At 47.3% G+C, this 23,998-nt stretch overlaps 1 protein-coding gene across 1 annotated transcript; it reads right to left on the bottom strand.

Annotated features, from left to right (window-relative positions):
* Nucleotides 1-16: 16 nt before the first annotated feature.
* urb1 (URB1 ribosome biogenesis homolog) lies at nucleotides 17-23,589 on the bottom strand. The gene is made up of 40 exons (XM_030380310.1): nucleotides 23,360-23,589; nucleotides 22,812-22,951; nucleotides 22,289-22,437; nucleotides 21,276-21,405; nucleotides 20,653-20,749; nucleotides 20,443-20,528; nucleotides 20,042-20,170; nucleotides 19,429-19,559; nucleotides 18,877-19,069; nucleotides 18,405-18,542; nucleotides 17,911-18,084; nucleotides 17,341-17,479; nucleotides 17,122-17,244; nucleotides 16,725-16,837; nucleotides 16,266-16,385; nucleotides 15,952-16,068; nucleotides 15,580-15,718; nucleotides 14,910-15,068; nucleotides 14,289-14,500; nucleotides 13,623-13,853; nucleotides 12,609-12,797; nucleotides 10,790-11,642; nucleotides 10,363-10,567; nucleotides 9,745-9,931; nucleotides 9,102-9,160; nucleotides 8,159-8,352; nucleotides 7,732-7,842; nucleotides 7,438-7,501; nucleotides 6,863-7,031; nucleotides 6,521-6,623; nucleotides 6,226-6,386; nucleotides 5,629-5,740; nucleotides 5,134-5,240; nucleotides 4,460-4,603; nucleotides 3,831-3,940; nucleotides 3,034-3,228; nucleotides 2,366-2,601; nucleotides 1,235-1,426; nucleotides 633-1,037; nucleotides 17-443 (listed from the first exon to the last, which is right to left on the bottom strand). Exons 1-40 carry the CDS (start codon nucleotides 23,481-23,483, stop codon nucleotides 220-222), a joined length of 6,864 nt encoding a protein of 2,287 aa, XP_030236170.1. The 5' UTR covers nucleotides 23,484-23,589; the 3' UTR covers nucleotides 17-219.
* Nucleotides 23,590-23,998: the final 409 nt, after the last annotated feature.

Here is a 23,998-nt window from a genome sequence, read left to right as displayed (position 1 = left end):
CACCTTTCAGTTTGAGTAATGTGTAGGATAGTATTTTATTTACCCAGTAGTAATATACAGAGCTCATATCCTTATTATTACTTAAATAACTGAGCTGAGCCGGTTTCAAACACACATGATAAAAAATCGAACAGAAGAAAACAGAATAGTTCATTTTTACGTTTAGTTATTTTTATACAAAAACAGGATTAAAAGTCAAGGTTCATTCTTTCTGTTTTTTTAAACTGAGGGCTGAGTCCCGGAACCGTCTGTGGTCCTGGCGACGATGTCATTACAGATGGCACTGACATGCGATTCCTCCAGCGTAGATTTGGTCGTCCTCCTCTTCCCCTTGGGCTTGGCTGCGGCGGTCACCAGGCGGACGTGTTGGAGGAAGAGGTCGGCCGAGCGCGCTCCGCTCCACATCTCGTGGACGTACAGCGACAGCAGCACCACGCCGGCGTCTGGGATTCAAACAGACAGCAACATTGTCCTCAACATTACCTTCATTACTAAAAAAACAAAAACAAACGCTGTGTGAACTGGTATAGAGACACGGCACAAGAGGAAACTGTAAAACGATAAAACATGCGATTGAACGTGATGCACTCAGAACAGAACTCAAGTCCGCGGCGGTGTGCGTAGCTTCGTACCGCGTCGGGCCTGAGGGGTGGAGGGGTCCGACAGGCAGGCGGAGACCACCCCGGCGTGGAGCTCCCCGAGAGGGAGGGGTCCCTGGGCCTCCAGCAGACGCAGCATGACGCCAGTGAACAGCTCCAGGGTCTCCGTTCTGCAGGGGGAGGGCGAGGCCGGAGCCCGGAGCTCCACGGCCCGGTGGTAGAGCCGCAGCAGGTCCTCCTTGGCCCCGGCGTCGCCCAGGATCTTGTCTACCGTGTCCGGGTGCGGGGGGGCCACCCTGTGGAACCAGCGGAGGAACTCCAGGGTGGGGGGGTGCTGGAAGGGGTGATCCAGCAGGGTGCTCAGGGACCAGCGGGTGAGCAGGAGGGCCGTGTCGCCCGCCAGGCCGCTGTCGACGACCGTCGCCTCCTCGCCGTCGCCTGATTGGCCATTCATTAATTAATCATTCATTAATTGACCACAATTCAAGAAACCAACAAAGAAGAAAAACAGCAGAAAAATAATGATTGCATTGAGAAAGATAATAATGTCAGAAATAATCAAAGCACAGAGAAAGTTATTGGAAATATATTATTCTATATATTATTTAATACAAGTATCCTCTGAGTCTACTCACGACTTGGGGTGCTGGGGGCGTGACCGGAAGCGGGGGTCTCCCAGTGGGTGAAGACCATGCGGAGGTCCCCTTTACAGGCCGTGAGGAGGGCCTGTTCCCGCTGCTCCCTGTCGCTGTCCTCCTCCGGGTCCTCAGTTTGCTTGCGGCTGTGGGAGGCGGGGGGTCGGCCTCGGGTCTTGGCCCTGCCTGTCCCTGGAGGGGGGGGGGGGGACGGATCAATCAAGGTCAACCTCAGGGGGGTCAAGAGAACCATGGCAACAACAATAAATAAACAGTGCCATCAACCGGCGTGAAAGCAGAGACATCTCTGGTGAAAAGTGTGTTGTCATAGTAGCTTGTTTTTGATTGGTCCAATCAGGACCTGTACTTAGAGCTACCCTGTGGTTTGCTCTTTGCGTCGGTTTGAGAGGAAATGTAAGCGAAATATGCAGGCAAAAATAATCTTGTACTGTTTCGGCACTGATGCAGTTATATTTAGGGATGCACCGAATATTTGGCCACCGAAAATGTTCGGCCGAAAATGGCCCAAAACATAATTTTCTGTTCCGGCCGAGGGAGCAAAAAGGCCGAAAAAAATAAACCGAACATTTTCATTTTTGATAAAAAAAAAGATTTGTTTTACTCATTTATTTAATGTTCTTAAATTCTTGCTATAAGGTCTGCTGTAATGTTAGAAAACGTTCAGCATTAAATAAATATTTTGTATCAAATTTGTAAATGATTTTTTTGATTGAAAAGCAAGAGAAAAAAGTTTATGAAGGACATTTAATTGTTTAATTTATGCAATGGTGAAAAAATTAAAGCAAAATGAATGTAAAACAGCAAAAGCCACATTCGGTATTCGGTTTCGGTTTCGGCCAAGAATCTTAATTTCGGTGCATCCCTCTTTGTATTATCAGCTGCTTCTGGCCCGGGTATTCTACACAGTGGCTCACCACGGCCTAATAATTACAGCGCCGGAAAAGGTGCAGAATTGTGCCGCCCGTGCCCATGAACCGGAGCCAGGCTATTGTGATCAATTGCAGCGGCGAACGGAGAGCGAATGCTACCCCAGCTGATGCTAGGGGACTGCACGGGTCAGGGATCAAGGGTCACCCATCAGGTCATCGAATGAGGGCCGCGTCGACTCACCCAGGAGCCCCCTCAGGGCGTGCCTCTCGGCCACGCTCTGCAGCTGTCCCAGCAGCGTGGCGTCGTGGGAGAGCGAGGCCCAGCTCTGCAGCAGGGAGAGGGCGTCGGTGGAGGAGAGGCGCTGGGGTTTGAGGGTGAAGCGGTCGCCCCGGGCCACGCCCACGGAGCCGCGATGCCTCAGCATGGAGCTCAGGGTCCGGAGGAAGAGGTTCAGCTGGGCGGGTCTCACCTCCGTCCTGACGGGGAGGGCAGATACTGGTACTTTGTATTACACTGTCATGTAGTACTTGTGAATATGTTTAACATGAAAAAAAATAAAAATGGAAAAAATCGTTTTATTTTAAATTTGAAAACGATTTTTTTTTTTTTTTATTATATTTTGCACAAAATGAGACTAAACAAGGTTTAGAGAGAAAGAATGAATGGGTGGGTAAAGAGCGATAGACAGAGACGGAGAGAAAAGACACACAAACGCAGTAGCAGAGTTTGCCCAGCCAGCATTCTGCTTCATGTCGGCTCTTAAAACAAGGCTCTTGTCGTCCCGAACACTCCCTACGATATAAACACTTTTATCACCTGACGAAATCACGAAAGCTACGTCACGAGGAAGCTAGTGCGTCGGGGACGGGCGAGTGCGTCGGAGCAGGAGACGCGGCGGGGACATGTACCTCAGAGAGGGGATGAGCGTGAACGCCACGCAGAGGAACTCGTCCACCAGGGGGAGCGGGAGGGTCTTGGCGACGGGCTGTGGCGGCCGGTCCGTCTGGGGCGGCTCCGGCGGCGTGTCCTTCTGTCCCAGGTTGGTGGACCAGACGACGTGGAGCAGGGCCACCACACCGCTCAGCAGCCGCGGCTCCAGGGTCCTGAGCCCGCCGGAGGGGAGGGGCTCGTTAACGTCAGCTCAGACTCTATGCTCTAACACTTTAACCGTACCTTTGTTAGCGGGCGTTCAGCAGCTCATAGTGTTAGCAGACGCTGTGAGCTGATGTTATTCAATTGTGACTATGGACTGTAACTGTTAGCTGATATGTTATTCTACTGTCGGCTGATATGTTATTCTATTGTAACCAACTGTTGGCTGATATGTTATTCTATTGTAACATACTGTTGGCTGATGTTGTTCTAGTGTAACATACTGTTGGCTGATGTTATTCTATTGTGACTATGGACTGTAACTGTTAGCTGATATGTTATTCTATTGTAACCAACTGTTAGCTGATATGTTATTCTATTGTAACAAACTGTTAGCTGATGTTATTCTATTGTAACCAACAGTTGGCTGATGTTATTCTATTGTAAACGTATCTCTTCAAATGTGATTAAATTATTACTTAATTTCTTAACCAATACAATCTAAATCTTTTCAGCTGCGTTTTACCCACAAGCCCATGCTGTGGAACTGCGTAGGGATGAATAGGATTTTTTTTTTCAAACAGACGACATTAAACATGGACGCCCTGCCCACCTCCTCCTGAGCAGGTGCAGCATCCAGGGGAGGAGCCCACAGCTCTTGGTCAGGTGGTAGGCTGCCTTGGGGACCCGCCCGGCCTGGCTCAACACCCTCAGGATCTGGACCTGGCGGGGAGGTCGGGGACACATGTCACGCACGGCTCGCCAGCGCCAATACACACTGCGTCGGCAGGACAGTGCAGGTTGGGTGCAGATTGTGTGTGTGTTTGCGTGCATTAGGGCTTAGACTTTTGCCCAAAAGTCATATTCGAAGTTTGTTTGTTTATTAATATTCAAATATTTATTAATAATATTTTGACCATTAAATGCCTTCAGTATGACCTGGATTGGGCTTCGCAAGGTTTGTTTACCGGCGTTGCTATGGTTACCGGTCTTTCGCGTTCCAACGGTTTATTAGGTTTCTAATAAATTGCTGTCTAATCAATACTTCATTCACTGCCTCTTCCGTGGTCATTACAATATAATGAATAGACTGTCGGGTTCTCCAACGTCTCTCCCTCTTGGCCTGCCCATAACAGGCTGCCTAATATTCGTTCGAATTTTGATTTATTTTTTGATATTCGAATTATATTCGAATAACGAAGTTCGGAGTCAAAGCCCTAGCGTGCGTGCGTGCAGGGGTACCTGGGTGTCCTCCTCACAGAGGGGGCTGCTGCTGTAGGCCAGAAGGCCCAGGAAGATGCCCTGTTGGCTGCACAGCTCGTAGCAGTAGCGGTCCCGAAGACCCTCCTCCAACAGCCCCAGACACCACTCACGCTCCTGCTTATGCTGGGGGAGAGGGAGGGAGGGAGGGAGGGGGGGGGAGAGAAAGAGAAAGAGAAAGAGAAAGAGAGAGAGAGAGAGAGAGAGAGAGAGAGAGAGAGAGAAAAAGGAGGGAGAGGGGAGAGAACGAGGATGATATTGGAGGAAAAAAGAGGGAGAGAAAGTCAGAGAAAAACAAAAAGAGGGGTAAGGAGATAGTCATACCAGAAGAGAGAGGCCGAGATGGGGAGTGGGTGATTAAACATGAGTTAAGTTTACAAACGAGGTCCCCACCATCCCAGGGACAGATAATAGCAGAAACAACATCAGGAAGGTAAAGATAATATCAATAAACATTACAGGGTGAAGGACAGGGATGCCTAATGATGAAACTGTTGGTTTAGAGAGCTTCATGTGACACCATGAAGCTCACCAATCATTAGGAATGTGCTCCAGAGCACTTCTCTGGGCCGTAACAATATTGTAGTAAGATAAGAAGGTACTTTATCAACGACAGACTGGAACTACAATTGAACAACAAACAACCGCAGTTTTACCTCTGTGTCTGAGCTGTGGAACAGCTTGAAGAAGTCGGGGACTCTCCTGAAGTCCAGGCTCTGGTGGGACAGCAGGAACTTGTTGAGCACCACGTACATATGATCCTCTGGAGGGAGAGAAGCAGTTTTAGAGGCGCAAGAACGCGCTGACATATTTGCCGCAGGGTTGATTGATGCTGAAACAAGATGCCAACATACGTAAAAAAAATAAAACTGTACATATTATTAAATAAAGATGGTAAGATTACGAAAGTCTAAAAACACTCACACTGTAAATACTAAAATCCAAAGACTGAGAGATGGAGATTTCCTATACCTCCTCAATACATCAAAGCTAAATGGGTTAAGCAAATTCAGATCCTACGCTGCAGTTGTCATCTTACATAAATGACTACAGATGAAAAACAGACAGGATCATGTCATCCTAGTAGTAATGGTTCAGTGTTATTGAAACATAATCCCAATAGTGTGTGATTTAGCTGTGTGTGAACGGACCTGGTTTGAGCATCTGTTGCGCCACCTTGGAGAGGTACGTGGTCATGATGAAGGGCAGGCGGACATTTTTCTGCCGGATGCCGTTCTTCATCATCTCCATCAGGTAGAGCAGCTGCAGAAAACAAACAGATTCAAGATAAGAGAGGTGGCACTTGATTAAGCCCTGATCAGACGATTGGGACAGAACGTGTTTCTAATTAAAGCAATGGATTACATGTCCGTCTTGAAAACAAGAGATTACACTTTGCTCGTCATAAACCTGCTTCTATTTTACTTTTCTAATGCAGCCAGCAGAGTCATTCCATCCAGGGGATTTTTCTCTATAAATAGTTTGATTCTCATCTGCTTTGGGTGTGTTAACCTTGTGAGTTAAATAAAGGTGTTCTAATCCAAAGTCAAAGGTTTTCTCTTCTAAAGTTAAATAAAGGTGTTCTCATCTAAAGTCAAAGGTTTTCTCTTCTAAAAGTTAAATAAAGGTGTTCTCTTCTAAAGTTAAAGGAAGTCCCTTCTAAAATTAAATATGTGCTCATCTAATGTTAAAGGTGTTCCCTTCTAAAAGTAAAGGACGTTCCCTCCCAAAGGTAATGGCGTGTTCACCTGTCTCTTCTTGACGCTGGCCGTGCCCTCCAGGTGGGGGTAGAAGGAGGTGAGGATGTGGTATCCTGCAGCCCGGACCTTAGGGTCGTAGCTGCTCAGGGCCGTGACCGTCAGGCCGAAGGCGTGGCTCGACACAAACTTGAAGCAGTTCACCACGCAGTCTGCCGTGGACGAGAGAAGGGTTAGGGCTGGCCTCGGGAATAAACTGCACTTAAAAGGATACGGCGAGCTCTGAGTCTCATTGCAACGCATCCCCAATGGAACAATACAGGCAGGAGTTGGTAACATGGCCCACCTGGTCGCAGAATGGTGCTGAACAGGGGCAGCAGGTAGCAAGGGTCGTACAGGTGCCCCAGTTCCTTCACTTCTTCGTCTTGATAAAGAAGCTCTTTTCCCTCCTATGAAGAAGCCAATTTGAATTAAACTTTGACCTACTATTACCACCAATGCTTTTATTATCGGCATCAATTATGCAACAGTGTAGGACAAAGAAGGGTGAACTTGCTTTCTTGTGCTAGGTATAGCTCAGTGCTAGACTGTGGTATACGCCTAGCCCTAACCCAGTGCTAACCCGAGGTGGGATTGGGTTCAGCCATAGCTCAGTGCTAATCTTTGCTAGCTTTCGCTCGTCGCTAACCTGGGGTATGATTCTGCGCTGCTGGGGGAAGTGAGCGATGGTGTTCAGCATGCGGTCGGGGCTGAGCAGGGCCAGGAGGTCCTCTGAGCTGGGCTGCTGCCATAAGGACGCTCCCAGGCTTTTGCGGGCCTTGTGGTGCTCCACCGCCGCCGAGCCCCACAGCAGGCATCTGGAAGAACAAACGCATTCGCTATGCTTGCAACACTAACCAGCGCGCTAGTTTCCTCAGTTACAAGTCTGTTTGTAACTGCTGATGTTGTGTGTATGTCTGTTCTCTAGCAACTAGTTAGTGTTAGGGTTAGGGTTAGTGTTACCCTAACCCTAACCCAAAAAAAACAAAAAACAATCTCAGAAAAAAGTTTTTCTAAATAACAACCAAGAAAAATAAAAGCAAATAAAATAACTTGTGAATGTAAATGCCGCAAGTGTTTGTTCAGACTTTTTTTGCTCAAGTATGAAGACTTTTAGAACACACACACACACACACACACACACACACACACACACACACACACACACACACACACACACACACACACACACACACACACACACACACACACACACACACTTACTGGAACTTGAGCAGGCTGATGTTGTTCTTCTCATACTCCTGGAGTAGCAGCAGCAGCTTCTGGTCTGGAGGACAACACAGAGTGAGGATAACACCGTCTGATCTCTCTCCCACTCGCATACACTCTCAATCCCACTACTTATGCACTCACTCGCAATCGTTCACTCACCTATTCCCTCTCTCTTGCACTTTCCGACACTCGCTCACTTTCACTTTCTCTCGCACACTCTCTGATCTATTTACCCCCTCACTTTCACAGCCTCTCTGTCTACCGCAGACAAACTCAGCAGCGTACCCTTGATGCTGAGCGTTGCTCCGTAGGCTCCCAACATGATTACAAAGTGGTTGACGTTGCAGACGGCAGGACACCTCTTCACCAGACACAGAACCATAGACACCAGTGCTTCTGGAAACAAAGAAATAATTTATCTTGCACATTGTCACTTTAATGTCAGCTACTTCTTGGCTCATGACAAATCACGATGACTGATTATAAGTGTAGAATTTTATAATTTTTAATATGTTCACTGAATCATATTAATTCAAAAACATCTTAATTCTCTGTATAATATCATTAAAACTGTATTCATAGTGCATTTTTAATTGATTTAAATAATAATAATTGCATCATTAAAATGCCCATTTGATTAAAAAAGAAAAAAAAGGTCATTGTTAGATTTCCAAATGATGCTATAGTCCTATCATTTATTCCCCTGTCTCACCCTTGGTCTGGGGACAGTGTCCCGCGTCCTGGTCGGACTCCAACATGGCGGGCAGGAAGAGGGAGTGGCTGCTGACCATCATGTGAATGGTGGCGAGTGGGAGGAAGTCCTTGGGCGCCGCGTCCCCCTCCACGTACATCAGCTCCACAAGGTCCCTCAGGGCTCCCAGGAAGTACAGGTCCTTGTAGCGGTACCTGGGGTGGAGAGAGAGACACTGTAGAGCAGGGGTCTCAAACTCGTGGCCCGGGGGCCAATTGAGGCCCGCGGGATGATATTTTGTGGCCCCCTGCTTGGCATCAAAATTTTGTGTTAGTGCGGCCCGCGCGTTGTTGTCAAACACACAGAGTGGCTTGCCACGCTTTTTAATGACTTGTGATAGGGTGACCAGATTAATGACCAGACCGGTTATGCTGGGTAAGTCCCAATTTTGAGCTGCATGTACTGAGTTCCGACAAAAACCAAAGGACGCTAAAATGTCCCGGTTTCCACCAACCGCTATGAAGTGTCCCCCGTTGTCAGGGATTACATAGCCAACGTGATCTTATTATAGCCCGATCATTAACTTAGATTGGGTCAGTTGTGCTCCTTTTTTTTGTGGAATACTTGATGGGGCCCAGCCTGACCAAGACTCTACCTCCGGCGGCCCACAGGTAACTAGAGTTTGAGACCCCTGCTGTAGAGCCTACACCGGACCTACACCTTTTGGGTGATTGAGGCTAACGATCCCAACCAGAGGTTCAAGGCAGACCCACTTAAAGTTATGGGAATCATTATGAAAAGTGTAACGTACACAGAGAAGGATTGTTATTCATCCAAGCAATATTTCAAGCAGAACAATGTTGAAAAAGCCTACTTGTCAAAAATGTACCACATATAGTAAGACTATTAGTGAGAGGACCAGCTTCAATACATTCAATATTGTCGTCTGAATATTGATACTTACTTTAGTCCGCTTTTCACAAAACTATTCCAGTCGGATGGTGTGAGATCTTCCGCAAAGGTCTGAATAAACATAACATTTAAAGAAAGTTATCAAAACCAGAAAACAACAGTAAAAAACAAAAAGGGACCATTCCGATTGTACGGAACAACCAAACTTCAACAATTTAAAATGGGATTGGCTAAAGTGCTTGTCAAGTGATGTCAGCAACCGGTGACATCACTCTACAGCAATTTCAGCCGATCAGAAACAACAATATCTTAGTTCTAGTTTTGATTAGTGATCGGCCGATATTTGCGTATTTTTTACGTGTCGGCCGTTTTTTTCTTTTCGGTATCAGACAGTTCAATAAATTTTCATTTTTTTTAAATTGAGACATTGTTACATTTGTCATTCATCATTGTGTCATTTTTATGATGTAAATTGAGGGAGGCTAAGTCTTGAGTATATTGCTCGTTCCCAGAGTGACTCGCTGAGCATATTTAAATTGTGCTCTCGCGAGAAGATCGGCCCTAAGAAAATCCATATCGGTCGATCCCTAGTTTTGATTGTGTACACTTTTAATTTAGTTATTGTATCTCGGCACCAATTCGCCATAGAAGATGTATCTTACGCAAGACAAGAGAGTGCTTTCTGAAGCGGTTACCATATGTTTGAGCAGCCTCTCGAGGATGTTCTGCTCCTGGCTGCAGGGTGGCTCCGGCTGCTGTTTGGCCCGGCTGTAGGCGGAGACCAGCCACCTGAGCGATGACAGCACCACACTCTTCCTCCAGGACTCCTGCTCCTCCGGACTCTCAGACAGCTTGTCCTTCACCACGTCCACCAGCTGCCACCTGACAACAGGGAGACAGAGCAAGAGCTTTAGCCATTCATTTAAACATTAATTAAAATGCTTATGAAAAACTTTACCTATTAATACTAACAGGCTATTGACAAAGGTAATGGACAATGGTTATAATGTTTTGTATTTTCATGAGATCCATCAACCTTTAGCCACAATAGTGTGTTTTTTTTTCTTTGAAGGCCTCTGATTGGGCTAGTGCTCTGGCGCATTTCATTGAACCCTTGCACAAAGTCGTGTGCCCTTATTTGGACCTATGTGGGTCGTGTTCCCAAACGAGAGCACTCACACTGGCATCGCCACTCAACCGCGCTACAATCTGAATCGAACCTGGGACGCTCAAAGACTTGTTGCCTACATGGTGAACACACTAGCGGCGTGAGCCCCTGAATCGCCCCGACAGGAATCGACTCTTGTGCCTACCGTTCGTAACCCTCTGCCGACTGAAGCGCTGCTGGCAGCTTGCTGAGGAGGTCACGGATGTCCTTGGTGCTGGCGGCCAGTTGGATCAGAGAGCCCAGGGTTTGAGCGTGTGCTCCCACATCACCCCCGCTGGCCTGGTCCAGAACTGACCCACACAGCTTGGGCAGCAGAGCCTTCTTCAGCGCTTTGAGCACCCGGGATTGCACTGGAAAGCACAAGGGACATACAACAGCTCTTTAATTGTGAAACAAGGGAATTGAGTTTAAATTTAGATTGATAGCTTAGAAACAGATAAGATACATTTTTTATTTTCAAGAGGAAAACTTGAAAAACTCAAGCCAAAAACACAATGTAAAAGCATCACATCATTAAAAATAATACTAATTAAATAGAATCCAGGCAGTCGATTTTACGCCAGAGTACCAACCATCGGTGGGTGTGGCCGGGTCGCCCCCGCCTGCCGCCAGCAGGTAGGCGTCTACGACGGGGAGGAAGTCTCCCGTGCGCTCCGCCACGGCTTCCATGTTGCCCGCCTCCAGGCACCAGAGCTGGAAGCGGAGGCGGTGCGCGGGGCCGTTCCCCAGCAGCAGGCCGCACAGGCCCCGGGGCCCCGGGCTCGCCGCACGCTCCAGGCAGTGGAGGAAGACGTCCGTGTGCACGAGCCGGGCGCCACCGGGCTCGCCGCTCAGCGTGGCCAGCAGGAAGTCCTCCAGGCGGGCGCTGCTGGAGCACGCCAGCAGCAGGGTGCCCAGGCCCTGCAGGTGGGCCCGGGTCAGGGGCAGACGCCGGGACCCGGCCCCGGCGCCGCCGCCACCGCCGCCGCTCTCCGTCAGGATCTCCAACGCCGCCGTCCCGTACAGACCCAGCTGGTTGCCGGGGGCAACCACCAGGCAGTCTTGGGGGAGGAGCAACAGGGTGGAGACCACGCCCCTCAGCTGGCAAGCCCCGAAGTAGGGGTGCAGCGCTCGCAGAGCCTGCAGCGGCCGCGACTGCTGCTGCTGCTGCTCGGCCTTCTGGGAGGCGGAGTCCTGGAGCTCCCGGAGCACGGCGGTCTCCACGGCGACCAGGTAGCGGTCGAGCAGGTCCGGGCGGCCCAGGTCCCGGAGGAGGGGGGCGCAGGCCTCCAGCAGGGCCAGCACCCCCTCGCTCATCTGGCCGCCCAGGCGCCTGAGCTTGACGGGGTTGAGAGAGTTGGCGGGCAGCGAGGACAGCTCCAGGGCCAGGAACCACTGCTCCACACACGGGTGCTTCAGGATGGAGGAGAGGGCCGACGCCACCACCTGGGGACCACCGAGAGGGGTCAGAGAGACGCTATGCTAGGGTTGCCGCGGTATTCGGTATCACCGGTGTTGAGGCCAACACGATTACTCGGTGTTGCACACTGGCCACACCGAGTTTTTTTTTTTTTTTTCAGTAATAAAAAAAAATAATCAGTAAAAATTAATGATATAATTATAATTAAGAAAATTAAAATGCGTAGAATAGGCCACAGTTCTGCTCTGTGCGGAAGCGAATTCGCGCGCCGAGAATTGGCGCACTTCCTTACAAGACCAGTAACCATAGCAACGCTGGTAAACAAACCCCGCGAAGCCCAATCCCTACGAGACCTCTCCGCGCTACGGCCATTCGGAGGCGCACAGAGCTTTTGGCCGTGATATTGGATATACAATTATATTATACTATTATATCTAGAACGTTATAAGACGCCGTCACCGAGAAAAGTTTATACCGTTTATACCGGTGTTGACACGAGTGTATTACTCGGTGTGAAAATGTCCACACCGCGGCAACCCTACGCTATGCTAATGCAATTGGTATTGGAAGTTGGGTCGGGTCGACACCATTATTAGCTTCACAATCTAGATTTTTGTTTATCCATTCGTTTTTTTCACCTTCACAATCAATGGTGTTCATGTTTTTGTCAGAAGTGCAAGTCTTTCTGACATTTTACATGCAAGTCTTTCTGACATTTTATATTCTGCACATATAAAATGCACAGGGTGCATTTTATATGTGCAGCAACAGCATTTTCTAGCTAACTTGCTCGTAGGCATGTGATATAGCATAACAGTGCGCTGACCTAACACACAAGTGTTAATAGGCTGCTGTGAAAAGGCACTATATGCTAGTGCGCATGAAACAATCATGAGTACCGCGAAGATATAAACACGTGAAACGGTGTCTAATCAAAAGCTACGGGGTACGTCATCGGGTCAGGAAATCGAAAACGGAACCTTCTAGCTCACCTGTTGCTTGCTGGTCTCAGGTGTCGGTGAGGCGTCGTCGGACAGGAAGAGGTCAGACGCGTCCTTGGAGTCGGGCGGCTGGGGTTCAGTGGTCTCTGGGACTGCGGGCTCCTTGAAGGCTTGGAGCCGGACCACCACGTCCAACAGGATCCCCAGCAACTCCTTCAGAAGCGCCAGTCCTTTGGGGAGCTGCGTAGATTCATAACTAAGGTTAATACTTCTGATACTGTTGTGGCCATTCTACCAGGTTTTTTGGCCATGAGGCTGATGCGGAGTTCTCCCGACACACATTCTGAAGAAGCACGCACGGAGAGTAGAATTCTTGTTGAGAGGGTATTCTGACTGTCCAGCAGTTCAAAATAAAGGATTACAAATACGGTTTACTAAACAATATGAAAGTACTCGAGTATGCTAATGCTTATATGCGTGTGCGGTCGGAAAACTGTTCTTTCTCCGCCATCTAACCCGATACAGTCACCGTCAATGGGCCGATTAAGCTCTAGTCTACACAGAGGCACGTTGAGAGGGAGTGGCTAGGGGATTACGGTAACACATGCAGGTGAGTCCTAGGTGAATAACAAAATATAGTATTTAAGTACATTGATTCATGTGTATATGAACTGAAATCATTTCTCATAAACGTAATAACAAATAATTATATCTTAACGAATAATGTCAAGACAAAATGCAGAAAACCTAATTATGGCTTCTACAAACATTATTTCACATTCATGAAGCAGTTGACCATTGCCGTGTCCCAGAATGCCCTGTAATATAGTGTGAATTTGATAAGTACCCCCCCCCCAGCTTTCCATGAAACAATCAGTTGGACCATTAAAGTCATTGGTGTGATTTGGAGCACGCAAAAAACCAAACCAAAGCCGTCCAACTTTCCGCAGATCTGCCACTCTGGGCCCGTATAAGTCGGGCGGTTCCCTGCGAGGTTGCTTTGGATTAAAGCTCCTCCTGATAAACGACTGAAGAGCGCCCTGGCAGATCCCCCCCCCCTCTCACCGAGCCGAAGTCCTCCACGGTGGAGCGGGTGTAGAGCAGCAGCTGGTTGACCACCAGGGGGAGCTCTGCCAGCGTGACGCCGGTCAGAGACTCCCGGGCACGGCCCCTGAAGCTCTCCTCGAGGAGGGCCCCGGGTCCCTGGAGGTAGGACGCCTTCAGCAGCCCCGACAGGGAGGAAGACGCTGCCGCCGGCGATGAGGAGGATGAAGACGATGATGCGGGGTCTTTGAACTGTGAGACGGGAAAACAGTAATTGTTTAGCAACATGATTATTTGTTCCCTCCCATTTAAACCGTCATGTTTGTGAAGAGCATTGGTGCGTGAAGTTCAGTCAGGGTAAGAGCGGGAAAAATGTGTCATGTGACAACATTCATATAATCGATATACATATTATACACATATCTAAGAGAGAATGATAGAAAGAGAAGGAGATATAGAATGAGTTCCAGACAAAATAAGAAATGATATATGCATGAAAATATGCCAAGAAATGCAATCAAAACAGTCCAACCCATGTTTGGGTAATTTAGAATAGAAGCCATATCTAGGAATACACCATTATGAATGGCTACACCACGTGGTACCCCGATAAGTCAACATACATATCCCATGACTTCCCAACCCAATGCCACCCAAAACAACAGCACATGTTAGGATGGGACCCACCAGCGCCTCCTGGCTCTGCTGGGGGAGCCACTTGGAGTAGTACTGGTGGAGCAGGCAGACGGAGGGGTGGGGGGGTCCGGTGGGGGGCTCGGAGGAGGAGGAGGAGGCCAGCTCCTTGTCGTACTGCAGCAGCGCCAGGCACAGGGCCAGGGGCTCCCTCTGGGCGTGGAGGAGGTCCGTCAGCACGCGCGCCAGGTAGTCGTACACGCCGCCTGCGGAGAACCACGGAGGCTCCTTCACCATGACAACAACAACAACTGAGGAAGCAGGTTTCAGTGTAATAGTCAATTTGCTAAATCCGTTGCTGGATTATCAAAGCCTGAATTGAATCCATAAAGATATGATACACGTTTGTTGAAAATGTACTTTTGTATATTAAAAGGGAATTCACATTTTGACCCGTTGCTGTTGCGGGAATGCGTGTATTATTCTTTATTTGTCTTCAACATAATGTAAAAGAAACGTGTTGCTTAGAAACTCAAAAAGCAGCGCTTCGTTGTTTGTCTGTGCCTGGCGTGCCTCTTTGAGTTTTGAGTTTGAGCCGCACACAGTGGAAACCAAAAGCCCTCTCTGCGGATCACAATAATGTTCCACCACAGATAGGTGGAGGTCAAAGGTTACCGTGCTGCGGGGGCATCTTGTTGCGGGCGTCCAGGGCGGCGGGCACCAGGGCGCTGAAGGGGAAGGTCTGCGTGATGAGGTCCTCGCTCAGGGCCGGGCCGTACTCCTCCAGCTCCCCCTCGTTGCCCTCCATGATGACGTCCACCATGTCCAGCACGTCTGGGGAGGGGAACCAGAGGTTGGCGTCAGGGAGGGGGGGGGGGGGGGGGGGGGTGACCAGGGGGGCTTAACCCCAGAGGACCGCCGTGTGAGGCCAGGCATTGGCTGGGTTTATCCCGGTACGTTATTAGCCCGATACAGGGTTGGCATTAAGGGCCCCATTCAGACAGAATCGGGTGTCACGGCGGGAAATCTCAGTTTAACAAGGGTTTAGTCAGGACAAGGTTAGCAGAAAAAAAAGGTTTAGAGTGTGGACAAAATTAGGAGAAGGGAGGTTAGCAACATCAAGCTGATAATGACATTATTAGCAGTAGTAGCAATCAATGTTGGAAGTATAATGCGAACAGCATCCACAGTAGTTATTACCAATTGGAGTTTGCTGGGACAAGTATGAATGCAGCATGATAATCACAGTAATTCATTGCAATTTTTCATCACTCAATACACTGAATGGTGAGCAGCATCGACTGAGCGAGAGGTGTGAGCGTTAGCGGGGGAGGCTAGCTGGTACCGTCGATGTGTGAGATGGGGATGCTGGCTGCGTCTGCCTCGTTGCCGGTAAGGGAGGCGTGCAGGTAGGCTGCGTCCTGCACCAGAGTGGCCACCTTATCACTGTACACGTACTGGTTGGACAGCAGCCTCACACACACCTGGGGGATGGAGAGGGAGACGCAAGCAAATGGGTGGAGAAACCACATATAAAAACACGCATATTTTTATGATAATTCACTTCACTTTCAGTTTCACTTTGTATTGCAGCTTTCTGCAATAAGTCTTATTTGAATAAAGTTTGATTGATTTGAAGGACTCTGAGCGATGGTGGCCTGTGTAGTCCAATATCTCAGAGGGCTTCGGTCTTGCTCAGGGCGTCACATGGTCTTACCCTCTCCAGGAAGTGGATGACGGTGTCCTGGTGCTCAGGCTCCACCTGGCCAAGGTGCTCCAGCCACAACTCCAGCTCACTGCTGGTGTAGTCAAACATACCCGTGTCCTTCAGCACCTACAGCGGGAAAAGCACACACACACTTTTGGATTTATTGTTCCAACAATCATTGAATTATTATAATAAATGTAAAAAAAAATGAAATGAGCTCTTCAGCCAAGAGTTGGTTAAACTAAACACACTGGAGATAAAACATGTAGAGGTAAATAAAAGATACTCTCTTCTGCAGGGGTTTAGACTACGGCGTTGCTCACCTTGAGCACCAGCCTCTTGGTGAGCCTCCTGAGTGGAGCGTTGCGGCTGCTGACCAACATCTTGAGGAGCAGGAAGAGAACCGGCTTCTCCCCGCTGGAAGACTCTGTCTCCACCGCGTTCTGCAGGACAGAGGGAGAGGAGGAAGATACGTCTATACACACACACACACTATAAGAGTAGTAGCAATGAGGACGGATAAAGTAATGAAACATTATTCAAAATCAGAACCAGAATCTCTTTATTGAGCGACTCTGACATTGAGATGATTGACAGTTGATGAGTGAAAGGAGGTATAAAGGGAGGGATGGATTGGGATCGAGGAAAGCGGATGAAGGCAGGGATGTATGGAGGGAAGGCTGGAATGAGAGGTGGAAGAAGGAAAGAGCGAGTGAAAGGAAGAAGAGACCCAACACAACGAGCAGTGCTGTGGTTCTCGTGAGCGCCGGGCTCCTTCCTACCTGTAGGCGGACCCAGGAGAACTTGGAGGAGGGCAGCTCCAGGGCCAGCTGCAGGACCTGGTGCTGGAGAACGGGGGGAACCTCTCCTCTCAAGCCTTCCTCCGACACGATGCCTGGAGGAGGGACAGAGGAGGTATACACTGAGAGGACTTCTAACCTTCTTCGGTCCGCGATCACACTCATTTCAGATTGAACATTCCCGCGACTACACCCAACTTCTTTCATTTTTGGTCCTCTGCTTCCACACACACATTGTTTCAACCAAATCCGTTATATCTGTCAGAGTGCACATTTGTACATCTCAATTTGCTAAAGAGGGTTAGGGCTTAAAAAAAAATCTAAAAATAAAACAACACACCCACAGACCGCTAGGATGTGAAAGCCCCGACCTACTCACCCCTGAAGAGCTTGCTGAAGTCAAACTTGCACAGGCTGACCAAGTGTGGCGCCACCTTCTGGTAGAGACACATCACCTGCAGCAGGAGGGCCTTCAGCATGATGACCTCCGCGGGGTCGGCCGCTGGCGGGATACACAGACAGGGGGCGCTGTTACACCCCGTCAGAGAAACACTCGAATGAATGAAACGGACAATGTGTCGATGAGTTGTTGTGTTACCGAGACTTTCAGGGGGCTTTTTATCCTCGGGGGTCTTCGGGGCCTTTCCCTTTTTGGCCATGTTGAGCTTCTCCTCCAGCTCCTCTTTCTTGGACAGCGACTGCCAGTTGGACACGATGCTAGTCATGTCGGGCAGAATCTGGAAGAGCGAGAGAAAGATGGGTGGTGACGAGTTTCTCTTCAACGGTTTACTTAGCCTCCAGGTCTGCTCAAGGCCCTCACATTCACCCCGACATTTAGCGAACGTCAGGGAATGACTGCTTGGTTACATGACATTCTTACTTTTCTACTCATTACTGCAACGGATCGATACCGCTTTTAATGTCGCTGAAGCAGCTCCTTCTTGACCACTAATTGCTACTCCTCGAAGACATAGCGAACAAGTCGCGTCAATAGTTACTGCCAGAAGCAGGCTCGACTACGATCACAGACCAGGCACAATAAACACAACCACCGGCCTAGAGACCCATCGCCCGTTTGCGACGGTTAATCAACACAGAAGCAGAAGTCTGCCTTCAAATCAGCCACTGAAGATACGCCGATGAGCCGCTAAACCAGCGTGACGGCTACCTTGCTGACGGTCTCCCTGTACTGCTGCACCAGGGGCTCCATGTTGTCCAGGGTGTAGGCCTCCGAGCTCTCCCACAGCGCCGGGTCGAGCAGGAAGTCGATGTTCTTCTGGGCTCTCCGCAGAACGAACGACATCATGGATAGCGCGGTGTGCTGCACCGCCGTGTTAGAAATCTGAAGGAACATCGATTTGGTTGAAAAAAAATATCCATCCGTCTGTATCGATCGATCGCCAGGACGACGCACAAGTTTCTACTTTTACATTTTTCCATTCCTGTATTCCATCTCATCTTTTACCTTTAATAACTGCCTATTATTTAACTCATACTGGTTGAATCCCCCTTGCAATCTTGCTATCACACATTCATAAAACACACCTTTGCCTTATATGTCGGCCAAAAATGAGTTTGTTTCATCGCGGCTGTCCGCTCACTTCCCATGATGCATTATGTCGATAAACTGAGCTGAGCTGAGCGGATGTGGACTCCTCTTACGGTCAGGCCGGCGGTGAAGAAGGTCTTGGAGCAGACGGGGGGCAGGGACGTCACCATGATCATGGCCACCAGGCGGGGGAGGGGGATGAACTCCCGCGTCCTGAACACGGACGAGATCTCCGGCTGAGCCTCGTAGATCTGGAGGGGCAGAAGCAGTCCGCAGCCTCAATCAATAATAATAATAATAATCAATAACAATAACGCATTGGATTCCAGTGAAAAGGAGAACGCGGATTGTAGAAGTCTTGAGGGTTCCTCATGAACAAAGTGGCCATCAAGCTCTGTATTCTCCGTGGTTATTTTCAAAAAGGAGGATGACATTGCCATTACATCCATGAAATATAATGATTACCAAAATAGAAAGAAAATCAATATCCACTGAAAAGCCATCTCGCTCAAAAACGATGAAACAAAAGAGCAATTGGCCCGAATTCACCCCACGACCCCACCCCACCGGCGGGGGGTCCCTGACCTTCTTGACGAGCTGCACGTTGTCCCGCCAGGCGCTCTGAACGCGGGGGGCGAAGGAGTAGCGGCTCTCCTTGAAGAAGCGTCCAAGGAGGTCCGGGCTGGCCCTCAGGGTCTTGGTCACCAGCTCCTCGACCAGGATGTCCTCCGTGGGCTTCAGCCCCCCCAGGAACTGCAGCAGGATGATGTTCCCCGCCCTGGAGACAGCGGGAGGACCGGGTCAAAAGGGGGGGGGGTACACCCCGGGGGTACACCCCGGACCACCGAATTGGCAGCCTGCTCAAAATGAGAAAAAATTCTCATTTTGTTAACACCTCCCCTTGGAGCGAGCATATCTCGGGTCCCTCCAGAAAAATGTGCCGTTTTTTTGTGATTGCTGCGGCCACAAATGGAACTATATCTCAATTCTTCGATGATGCTTTAATCTTTTATGTAGGCCAATCTGGACCTACCTCAATATTTCGGCATGCTTTCATTTTGTAAAGTGACCATGGAGGTGCCTTGAAAAGGAAATCTAAACGAAGCGTGCGCTGAGGGTGTGTTTGAGTTCCCCTACCGGCCGGCCGTGCCGTAGCTGGGGTCGTGGAAGCTGATGCCGTTCTTGCGGGAGCTGCAGACCTCCAGGAGGAAGCTGTGGGCCAGGTCCCGGACCACCGAATTGGCAGCCTGCTCTGGGGTTTGACCCAGCTAGCGAGAGGGAGGGAAGAAGAAACAGTCTTTTGATGAATGTCATTTATAATGTTCTCTTCACTATGAGGCGTTAAGTACAAGACTAAAAAAAAAATATATATATTTCTGCCGTACTGCCGATGGCATTATCACAACAATTAATAACTAATTTAACCAATCCCGATGAAATCAGTGAAAGCCTGTTTAATTTTCCATCAAAATTACCCCTCAGGAAAAATAGAGCACTCTGAATTAAATTGTCATTTAATCCTAATTTGCAACATTACTTAAAATCGCTGCAATTTTTACTCACTTTAACGCAAAAAACAACACAACTACACTAATAGTAGTTACAAACCAAAATGGCACAACATTTCCAGAAAATCGGCCTCATCGAGCAAGCGTTCTTGGCATCAAGAATCCAAATAAATCTCATTGCGATCCCAGAGGAACGGTCAAACCCAGTTCTACCCTGCCCCAGACTGGGGACCGAGGCTCACCGTGTCGTTGTCCTCCGTGCTGACGTCTATGATGCCATCCCAGCGGTACAGAGACGACACGTCTGTCAGCAGCACCGCCGTGAAGAACCGCACCTTCTGGGTCTTAGTGACCGCCTTGTTCTTCACCACCTGGACAGACAAACAAACAAACACCATGAGAACCAGAATGTCAACTTGGGGCAGGGTGTGTTTGACTGGAACCGGAAAGGTACTTGGTTCGATCCACAATGTCCACGATCTACCTGTAGGCCTCTTATAGCAAGATGCACAAATCTAGACCTGCTTGTTAATGACCAATTTATGTATTCACTGTAAACCTCTTTGGATAGAAGCAGCTGCTGAAGGACTCGGTGTTATCTAAATTTAAAAAGACACAGAATGAAGAGAAACGTTCAACGTACTCGAGACTTGAGAGTGGACAGAATCAAACTGACGATGGACAATCTGTCTGCACTGATCCCAGAGTTTAAGATCTCCGGCAGGAGCTCTGGAACACAAAACAGCAATTGTCAACACATCCGAACATCTGGAGACACAGGAGACATTTTGGTTAACTGTAATATGGACTTGACGGATGCAGGGGTCTTCTGAATGACTAAACAGCGTAATACCTTTGACCTCCAGGATCTGTCCGACTGTGGCGGGGTCTCCAGACATCAGGAAGGACACCGCAAACTGAATGTACGCCATGCGAATGTCCGGTCGCCCCTGGAAACACAAAATAAACCCACCCAGTACCCAGTCAGAACCAGTTATACATCTCCTGTAGAGCACACAGTAAGAACAATACAAAATCCAACAAAGAATACTGTATTAAATGATCATTATATGTAATCATTTACCAATTTGCTTGGGTAATATTGTTTATTTTTTTGGGGGGAATTTAGAGAAATTTTTTTGAATTGAATAATCAAATTAACGACACATCTCTATAGCAAATGTAAATGTTATTTTTTTTTAACAAACTTGGAACAAGTAATATGGAACTGTTACCATCACAATTGTTGTTTGTTTGTTTTGTTTTGGTTTTATTTTTTTATGTTTATTTATTTTTTCCACCATTTTTTTTTTTTTTTTTAAACGATTTATGATGACTATATGCTCTGTAAGGCGACCTTGGGTTTCTTGAAAGGCGCCTCTAAATTAAATGTATTATTATTATTATCACAGACTAGAGCTTGGACAATATTCCAATCATGTGACTGAAGCCGGGTGGTGTGGCAGGACGGCTCACCTGTTTGTCCTTCCTCCGGGCCAGCCGCCCCATCCCCTGGCTGAAGTTGAAGTGGGCGTAGACCTCCCGCGCCGCCTCCGACCCCTGGGACACCATGGCTGACAGCAGACACAGGGCCAGACGCACCAACCTGTCGCAGAGGAACAGCCCTCAGACACGCTAGAGCCATGCAGAGACATCGAACAGCAGCCGACACACAAATAGGTTGAATCATCCCATACACATTTTCCAAGTGGACATTATTATGATCATATGTTTAACTCATTCATTAAACCGCTTTGCCAATGTTAATTTTTAGAGCTGTCAAGCGATTAAAATATTTAATCGTGATTAATCGCATTAATGTCATAGTTAACTCTAATTAATCGCAAAATATTTTTCTATGCTAAATATCCCTTGATTTTTTTGTCCCATAATTCTTCTCATTTTAATTCTCTTATCAACATGGTGAAGTGCATCGGCTTGCCTTGTGCAAATGATTTTTTATTGATAACAACATTGGCATATACGCTGATCAAAACAGGACGATACAAAAAAAGAGCCTATAGTGCAATTAAACGACTGCTTTGAACAAATGTCATTTGAACATAGCAGTCAGGCTACCGCTTCTTTGTTTTGAGCCAAAGAAAAAAAAAAAAGAAAAAAAAAAATTATAAAATAATTGCGTTAATCGCGCGATATTTTTTTTTAACGCCGTTAAATTTGGTTTGCGTTAACGTCGTTAATAACGCGTTTAACTGACAGCTCTATATGACATTGATCAATTTATAATTGAATGACATGGGTAGTTAGGTAGGTGGTAGACAGTTACAACAACATTAACACCACACATTGTAAAACAAAATATAAAGAGGCAGGAGATAGTCCAAATTAAAAGTAATGGAGGGGTGAAAAAGAAAGCCCAAAGCATGAAATGAAATAGCACCAGTCAATATAACAAAACAAAATGGAAAAAATTAAAAAAGGGAATGTCATTTGAAGAAAGAGCAAAGCGCTGAGCTGAGTGCACCTACTCGAGGTTCTCCGAGCGCAGCGACGCATGGATGACCTTCATGGAGCTGGAGAGTTTCTTCACGACGGCGTTGCCCGCCATGCTGAGGTGAGACAGATCACTGGCCGTCCTCAACAGGATCATCTCCAAGCTCTGGAACACCAGCATCATCTAGTAGACCGAGACATACGAGAGAGAGAGAGAGAGAGAGAGAGAGAGAGAGAGAGAGAGAGAGAGAGAGAGAGAGAGAGAGAGAGAGAGAGAGAGACAGAGAGAGAGAATATATGTTGGAACATGTAAATTAACATGCTAAGAGAATGAATAAAGTTAGACTATTAAACATATTTAGGTACAAAAGGCACAAGTTTTACACAAATGACAAAAAAAAGGTGTAACAATAACACACAATTAATAATAACATGTAATTACAACCAGTTCTTTAAATCTTCATACATCCCATTGTCATATACATATTACAAGCATTGAGGTTCAACATGATCAGTAATCACCCTTGTTCTCTCGATTCCCTCTATTGATTCACTTACCTCCTTGTCAACTGGCTTCTCCACTGCCAGCAATTTGAATATCTCTGCGCATTCCATGGAGATTTTAATGTAACCTTCGACCACATCGTATAAGTCCGGACACGGCAGCTTCTTTGCAAATGATATAAATGTTTCCAGCGCTAATAGACAACAAAATAAATAGAGATACGATTGACTTAATTGAGTTATAACAGCAGAACACACAGTAGGAAATAAATAGGACAATAAGGGTTAGAGCTAGAAGAATAAATACTGAAAATACATCTCTAGGCCTATACATTATGAGTAGCAGATTAGTAAAGTGAAATAGTAGTAGAATGATACTATAAGTAGAAGAAGAGGGAGTACATCAAGGTATCACTGTCTATGAATAGAATCACATTTTCACATATAACTAAAAGTACATATAGTACACGTGCATTGATTTGCAACATGAATACCTACAGAGACAACACTAAATTACAAATACTTCGATTGAGACTACATTTTCCTGCATGCGGCTATAGGTGCATACACTGAATGACAACTTGCTGAACAACCACACTCACCCTTCATGGCTTTAGTTGGATCCTTAAGCATGGATTTGAAAATAGTGCCATTAAACTCTGTCAGGGTTACTTTCTTAGCCTGAGGTTCCGAGACCTCGGAGTCCTCACTGGGCCGCTTCCCCATGTTTAAGTAACAGTTAAACTCAAATGTTAAAGAGATAAATACTCATTTAATCTGAGTTTGATGAAAACACGTTGGGAAGAAAACACAACTCTCCGTCCAACTGAGTTTCTGCTCCGGAGTGGAAACAAAATACTTGCGATTCATGGTTCCGGGTACTTTTTAGTAGTTATTACTGCGCTTCCACGGTTTTATCTGTTTTTATTTATGATATTGCTGATAAAAAAGTAAAACGTTTACCGTGGTGCACATATGCTAATATGTCGCAAAATGTTCGACATATAAAAAGAAAAACGTGTGTACCGTTTTTTGTTTTTTTTTAATGGCCAATTAGCGTGGTAGTCAGTTTTATACAGCTACATACTTTATTTAAGCCCTATATGTGTCTATGTTTAGCAAGTTTAAGGAGGAATGATTGGCATCTGCAAAGAACGCATACATGTGGCTCATTGAGAGTGCGGTACAGAATGTAAACAGAATAAGCATTACGTAAATCGTAGACATACTACTCAACTTCT

This window comes from Gadus morhua, chromosome 16, assembly GCF_902167405.1.
Source record: "Gadus morhua chromosome 16, gadMor3.0, whole genome shotgun sequence".
Lineage (NCBI taxonomy): Eukaryota > Metazoa > Chordata > Actinopteri > Gadiformes > Gadidae > Gadus > Gadus morhua.
Note: the sequence above shows the minus strand (reverse complement) of the source record. Positions and strands in the feature narration are given on the sequence as shown.